At 45.7% G+C, this 6,724-nt stretch overlaps 1 protein-coding gene across 1 annotated transcript; it reads right to left on the reverse strand.

Annotated features, from left to right (window-relative positions):
• Window positions 1-856: 856 nt before the first annotated feature.
• Window positions 857-5,312, reverse strand: LOC117660217 (mid1-interacting protein 1-B-like). Its single transcript, XM_087871530.1, has 2 exons — window positions 4,793-5,312; window positions 857-1,292 (listed from the first exon to the last, which is right to left on the reverse strand). Exon 1 carries the CDS (start codon window positions 5,246-5,248, stop codon window positions 4,832-4,834), a length of 417 nt encoding a protein of 138 aa, XP_087727656.1. The 5' UTR covers window positions 5,249-5,312; the 3' UTR covers window positions 857-1,292; window positions 4,793-4,831.
• Window positions 5,313-6,724: the final 1,412 nt, after the last annotated feature.

A 6,724-nucleotide genomic window follows, 5' to 3' on the forward strand; every position in this document is an offset into this window, starting at 1 on the left:
ATAGAATAGAATAGAATAGAATAGAATAGAATTAGAATAGAATAGAATTCAGAAATAGAATTCAGAATAGAATAGAATAGAATAGAATAGAATAGAATAGAATAGAATTCAGAAATAGAATTCAGAATAGAATAGAATAGAATAGAATAGAATAGAATTAGAATAGAATAGAATTCAGAATAGAATAGAATAGAATAGAATAGAATAGAATAGAATAGAATAGAATTCAGAAATAGAATTCAGAATAGAATAGAATAGAATAGAATAGAATAGAATAGAATAGAATAGAATAACAAGAGTTGGAAGGGATCTTGGAGGTCTTCTAGTCCAACCCCCTGCTTAGGCAGGAAACCGTTCACTACTTCAAACAAATGGCTGTCCAATCTCTTCTTGAAAACCTCCAGTGTTGGAGCACCCACAACTTCTGGTGGCAAGTAGTTCCACTGGTTAATTATTCTCACTGTCAGGAAATTCCTCCTTAGTTCTAAGTTTCTTCTCTCCTTGATGAGTTTCCACCCATTGCTTGTCCTGCCCTCAGGTGCTTTGGAGAATAGCTTGATTCCTTCTTCTTTGTGGCAGCCCCTGAGATATTGGGTCACTGCTAACATGTCATTATTATATTATAATAATAATAGAAGTAATGTTCAATGATAACAATAAGTTTTAACAAATGGGATTTGTCTATTTGGAAGTCATCAGAAAGCCAAGAACGATTTGAAAGGGGTTGTAGAGGATTTTCTCTACAAGAAAAAAAAAAACACAACATCTTGTAGATATTAGCTAATTTTGCAAATTTTGCAAGCAGGACAAACACTGAACCTGGGAAAGAAGAAAGGGAATGAGCCAATATTTGGAATGAATTTTAGCCATGTAGTTTTATTCACAATAAGTGTGTCAGTTCAGTTACATACAAAAAAAAAAAGTAGCATAAATATCATTCTGAAAATGATTTTCAAACAGTGGCTAAATTCAACCCCACCCTGATACGGTATCTGGGCTGATTCAAAAGGTACACAAACCCAGAATATTTCATCTATGAATAATAACTTAATCTTCTTTTCGCTCGAAGTAAGTGCATAACCATAAATAAAAAAAATTGTGTTTTTTTGGTATTTCAAGACACAGTTTGCTGGCGAGAAAATTCTCTCATTCGCTTGGAACAAATTCAAAACCTTAAAACTCTTTCTAGAAATGGCAACAGGTTGATGGCTGTCCAAGAATGTTCTTTGGAGCAGTTTTTGAGAAGGTTTTTGGTCCATCGGTAGTTTTCAGGCAACGATAGTGGAGAAAACCTGTGAAATAAATCAGAAAAAATATTTGTCAGCGATCTGTCTCAGACAGCATGAAGTCCAGGCAGCAGAAAATGTTCAGGGGTACCCAAAATTCTTTATAAATAGCAAATCAGGGTGCAATGCTAGTTTTTTTCCCTCCTACAATATTCACTCTTGACCAGACTTCCCCTACATGTATTTGAAATGAGGGTCCTGATAATTAGGGATTAAATCATTGCTGCGAGGATACATTTTAAGTGTGGTACAGTTAATCGTGTTTTGGTGTGATTTCTTGCACAGTGGCAGGGTTCGTACATCGCAGGAAGCTCTGTTTGGGCAACATGGTTAGATTACATGGTCTTTATGATAATAGAGAGAGAAAAATAGGAAAGAAGGAAGGAGGGAGGGATGGAAGGAAGGAAGGAAGGAAGGAAGGAAGGAAGGAAGGAAGGAAGGGAGGGAGGGAGGGAGAGAGGGAGGAAGGAAGGAAGGCAGGAAGGAAGGAAGGAAGGAGGGAGGGAGGGAGGGAGGGAGATGGGAGGGAAGGAGGGAGGAAGGAAGAATAGAAGGAAGGAAGGAGATGGGAGGGAGATGGGAGGGAAGGAGGGAGGAAGGAAGGAGGGAGGAAGGAAGTATAGAAGGAAGGAAGGAAGGAAGGAGATGGGAGGAAGATGGGAGGGAAGGAGGAAGGAAGGAAGGAGGAAGGGAGGGAGGGAGGAAGGAAGGAAGAATGGAAGGAAGGAAGGGGATGGGAGGGAGATGGGAGGGAAGGAGCAGGGAAGGAAGGAGGAAGGGAGGGAGGGAGGAAGGAAGGAAGAAAGGAAGGAAGGGGATGGAAGGAAGGAAGGAGATGGGAGGGAAAGGAAGGAAGGAAGGAGGGAGGAAGGGAGGGAGGGAGGAAGGAAGAATGGAAGGAAGGAAGGAGATGGGAGGGAGATGGGAGGGAAGGAGGAAGGAAGGAAGGAGGGAGGAAGGAAAGAAGAATGGAAGGAAGGGGATGGAAGGAAGGAAGGAAGGAGATGGGAGGGAAAGGAAGGAAGGAAGGAGAGAGGAAGGGAGAGAGGAAGGAAGAATGGAAGAAAGGAAGGGAGGGAGGGAGGGAGAGAGGAAGGAAGGAAGGCAGGAAGGAAGGAAGGAAGGAAGGAGGGAGGGAGGGAGGGAGGGAGATGGGAGGGAAGGAGGGAGGAAGGAAGGAGGGAGGAAGGAAGAATAGAAGGAAGGAAGGAAGGAGATGGGAGGGAGATGGGAGGGAAGGAGGAAGGAAGGAAGGAGGAAGGGAGGGAGGGAGGAAGGAAGGAAGAATGGAAGGAAGGAAGGGGATGGGAGGGAGATGGGAGGGAAGGAGCAGGGAAGGAAGGAGGAAGGGAGGGAGAGAGGAAGGAAGGAAGGAAGAAAGGAAGGAAGGGGCTGGAAGGAAGGAAGGAGATGGGAGGGAGGGAGGGAGGGAGGGAGGAAGAATGGAAGGAAGGAAGGAGATGGGAGGGAGATGGGAGGGAAGGAGGAAGGAAGGAAGGAGGGAGGAAGGAAAAAGAATGGAAGGAAGGGGATGGAAGGAAGGAAGGAAGGAGATGGGAGGGAAAGGAAGGAAGGAGGGAGGAAGGGAGGGAGGGAGGAAGGAAGAATGGAAGGAAGGAAGGAGATGGGAGGGAGATGGGAGGGAAGGAGGAAGGAAGGAAGGAGGGAGGAAGGAAAAAGAATGGAAGGAAGGGGATGGAAGGAAGGAAGGAAGGAGATGGGAGGGAAAGGAAGGAAGGAAGGAGGGAGGAAGGGAGAGAGGAAGGAAGAATGGAAGGAAGGAAGGAAGGAGATGGGAGGGAGATGGGAGGGAAGGAGGGAGGAAGGAGGGAGGAAGGAAGGAAGAATGGAAGGAAGGAAGGAAGGGGATGGAAGGGAGGAAGGAAGGGAGGAAGGAAGGAGATGGGAGGGAGATGGGAGGGAGGAAGGAAGAATGGAAGAAAGGAAGGGGATAGTAGGGTGGAAGGAAGGAAGGAGAGAGGGAGATGGGTGGGAAGGAGGGAGGGAGGGAGGGAGGAAGGAAAAGGAGATGGGAGGAAGCAAGGAGGGAGATGCGAGGGAGGGAGGAGGGAGGTGGGAGGGAAGGAGGGAGGAAGGAAAGAAGGAAGGAAAGAAGGGAGGAAAAGAAGAGAAGGAAAGGAAAGGGAGAGAGAGAAGCTTCAGTGAAATAATATGGCAAAATTATGCCGAAGTTTGTCCCCAGGGGAGAAAATCTCAAAATAATAAGAGGTAAGCAAATTCTCTAAGAGAGGGAAAAATAGAGGGTATTTTAAGTTTACTTCAGTTCAGTTGTATGGAAATTGATTTTGCTAAATTGCTGGGGATGGTTTTGAATTAGCTTATGGCGATGGGCGCCTTGATCCCCAGAGCTCCTACCGAGATCAAAGTGATCTCCTACCTAGGCTACACAGATCTAACCATTCGAAATTATTTCCATTTACAGGTAGTCCTCGACTTAGGGCCACAATTGAGCCCAAAATTCCTGTGGCTTCACGTTGTGAAGTGAGTCTTGTCCCATTTTATGACCTTTCTTGCTGAAGTTGTTAAGTGAATCACTGCCATTGTTAAGTGAGTCACATGGTTGTTAAGTGAATCTGGCTTCCCCATTGACTTTGCTTGTCAGAAGGTCGCAAAAAGGGGATCGCATGACCCCCGGGACACTGCGACCGTCATAAATACAAGTCAGTTACTAAACATTTGAATTTTGATTCCACACGACCACAGGTCGTAAGTGTGAAAAACGGTCAGAAGTCACTTTGTTCAGTGCCGTTGTAACTTTGGTCACTAAATGAACTGTTATAAGTCGAGGACTACCGGTACTAAGGGACCAAGAAGTGCTTTAAGTCTTAGAAAATGTAAACTCTCATATTTTCCATTCTTTAAGCCCCTCACCCTTCAAATCAAACTGATTTTTTTCTGGATGGGGTGATTGAAGAAGTGAAAAACTTGCTGGGTCCATAATAGGGATGCGATGCTGAGAATTCTAAAAAATAAAATGAAATCATAAAAATAAAATTGAAGGCCCGTCTCAAGAACGGAATCCTAACCAGGGATGGGCTCCTGGGGGTTCGCAGGGGTTCGGGAGAACCTCTAGCTAAGATTCTGTGCAGTTCGGAGAACCCCCAAATCCCACTCCTGGCTGGCCCTGCCTACCCCGCTCTGCCCTTCCCAGGAGTCCCCACGCGGCCCATTTTGGATACAGATAAGTTCAAGGCACTCATGGAGGCTCGGGGAGGGTGAAAAATAGGCCTACCGGAAGTTCGTTTCCGGCCTCCAGAGGGCCTCCGGAGCCTGGGGAGGCCGTTTTCTCCCTCCAGGAGGCTCAAGGAAAGTCTCCGGAGCCTGGGGAGGACAAAAACGCCCCCTCCACCATGGTGCAGGAGGCTGACTAGGCCAGGCCCACCATGGCCACGTCCACCCAGCAACAGGACAGAGAACCCCTTGCTAAAAGTTTTGAAGCCCACCCCTGGAACCCTTCCAGATACATAAAAGGAAAATAATCTTACCTCAGATGGTTTCATAGTGTGTGTTTCTTTCTCCACAACTTAGCCGTGGTTGATCCGTTCCATAATTTCGTTGTATTTGGCGGTGACCGCTTGGGCTCTCTGGGTCAAGTGATAGAGGACACGGTACAGACTGGACAAGTGGTAATAAAAGATGTCCTCCAGGCTGTCCTTTTCCATGTTCTCCTTCACCTGTGGGATCACAGGTGGCTTCTCTTTTCTCGGAGGTAAGGGCCCACCGCCTTCCAACATCCCCTTGCCGGATTTCAGCACCATAAAATGTTCAAACAAATCTTTGTCGGCCGACTCGGCCCCGAAGGCATCTTCTAAATCTTCTAAGGAGACTCCACGAAGGAGGCTGGGGAACATCACCGTCTGTTCCATCTTCTGGATGGCCGAGACGTACTTCTCCGTGGCTGCCGAAGAGAGAATTTCTGGGAGCTGGAAATCAGCTGGCATCTCGAAGTCTTTGCTGAGCTGGGAGACACTGGCAAGGAGCGAAGGGTGGACAAGGCATGGACAGGGGGTGGAGGACCATTTATGAACAAAGCCGGGGAGGAAAATCAGACCCCGTTGGCGTGATCGGGATGGGTTCCATCAAAAGGACACACCTCGTTTTCCAACCAATCAGATCTTTCTCCATATGGACCTTACTCTGCAATTGGCAACTTGGGTTTATTGACACCTTGTCAGGTTTCCAAATTGGGCTTCTTCCAGAGGTTTGACCCCCAGAGGACATGTGGGGCCATGGATGACAGCTGAGTCATTCTGGACAGCTCAGCTGGGCTGATTGGAAAATGCCCAATGGAAAATTTTATGCCAAAGCTTGAGAAACATCAAAGGACTTCAACAGGTGCCTTACATACGTGGAGACTCCAAAAAGACACACAGGAATCACGCATAGTCCAGGTGGACCTCAACTGTCATGGATGTAAGAATATGTGATGGAGCTAAGAATAATAGGCTGGCCAGATCTGGACTGCAAATCTGACAATGGCTCCAGGGAGCCCTCAACGTACATTCCGTTTAGCGACCGTTCTAAGTGACAGGCAGTCCTCGACTTACAACAGTTCATTGAGTGACTGTTCAAAGTTACAACGGCAGTCAAAAAAGTGACAACCATTTTGCACACGACTGTGTGAGCCCCAATGGTCATGTGATCGAAACTTTCGCTGTTACGACCTTTTGCGGCATAATCATGGGATCAAAATTCAGACGCATGGCCACCGGTTCATACTTATGTCCGTTGCTGTGTGTCCCAACCTTGACGACCTTCTGACAAGCAAAGTCAAGAGGGAAACCAGATTCGTTTAACAACTGAGTCACCAACAAATCAATTGCAGTGATTCACTTAAGAGCTGTGGCAAGAAGGGTCGTAAACGGAGGTAAAAATCACTTAACAACTGTCTAATTTCTCAACTGTGGCCATATGCACCAAAGACAAATTCCTTGTGTGTCCAGTCACACTTGGCCAATAAAGAATTCTTTCTTTCTTTCTCTTTCTTTCTTTCTTTCTTTTTCTTTCTTTCTTTCTTTCTTTCTTTCTTTCTTTCTTTCTTTCTTTCTTTCTTTCTTCTTTCTTTCTTTCTTTTTTCTCTTTTTCTTTTTCTTTCCTCTTTTTCTTTCTTTCTTTTTCTTTCTTTCTTCTATCTATCCATCCATTTATCCATTTCTATCTTCCATCTATCTATCCATCCATCCATCCATCTCTATCTATCTATCTATCTATCTATCTATCTATCTATCTATCCATCCATCCATCCATCCATCCATCCATCCATCCATCCATCCATCTATCTATCTATCTATCTATCTATCTATCTATCTATCTATCTATCTACTTGAGCTACATACGGAGGTACGAAGTGTAAGACTGCAAATTTCCTGATGTCCTCTAGAGGGCAGGAGCAGGCGAGAATTGCCTCTGTCTCCTTG

This window comes from Pantherophis guttatus, chromosome 5 (genome assembly GCF_059756535.1).
Source record: "Pantherophis guttatus breed Tessera chromosome 5, ASM5975653v1, whole genome shotgun sequence".
Taxonomy (NCBI): Eukaryota; Metazoa; Chordata; class Lepidosauria; order Squamata; family Colubridae; genus Pantherophis; species Pantherophis guttatus.

Excerpts from the sequence above, each read along its gene's own strand:
- LOC117660217 (XM_087871530.1), bottom strand. The coding sequence starts at position 5,248 with ATGCCAGCTGATTTCCAGCTCCCAGAAATTCTCTCTTCGGCAGCCACG.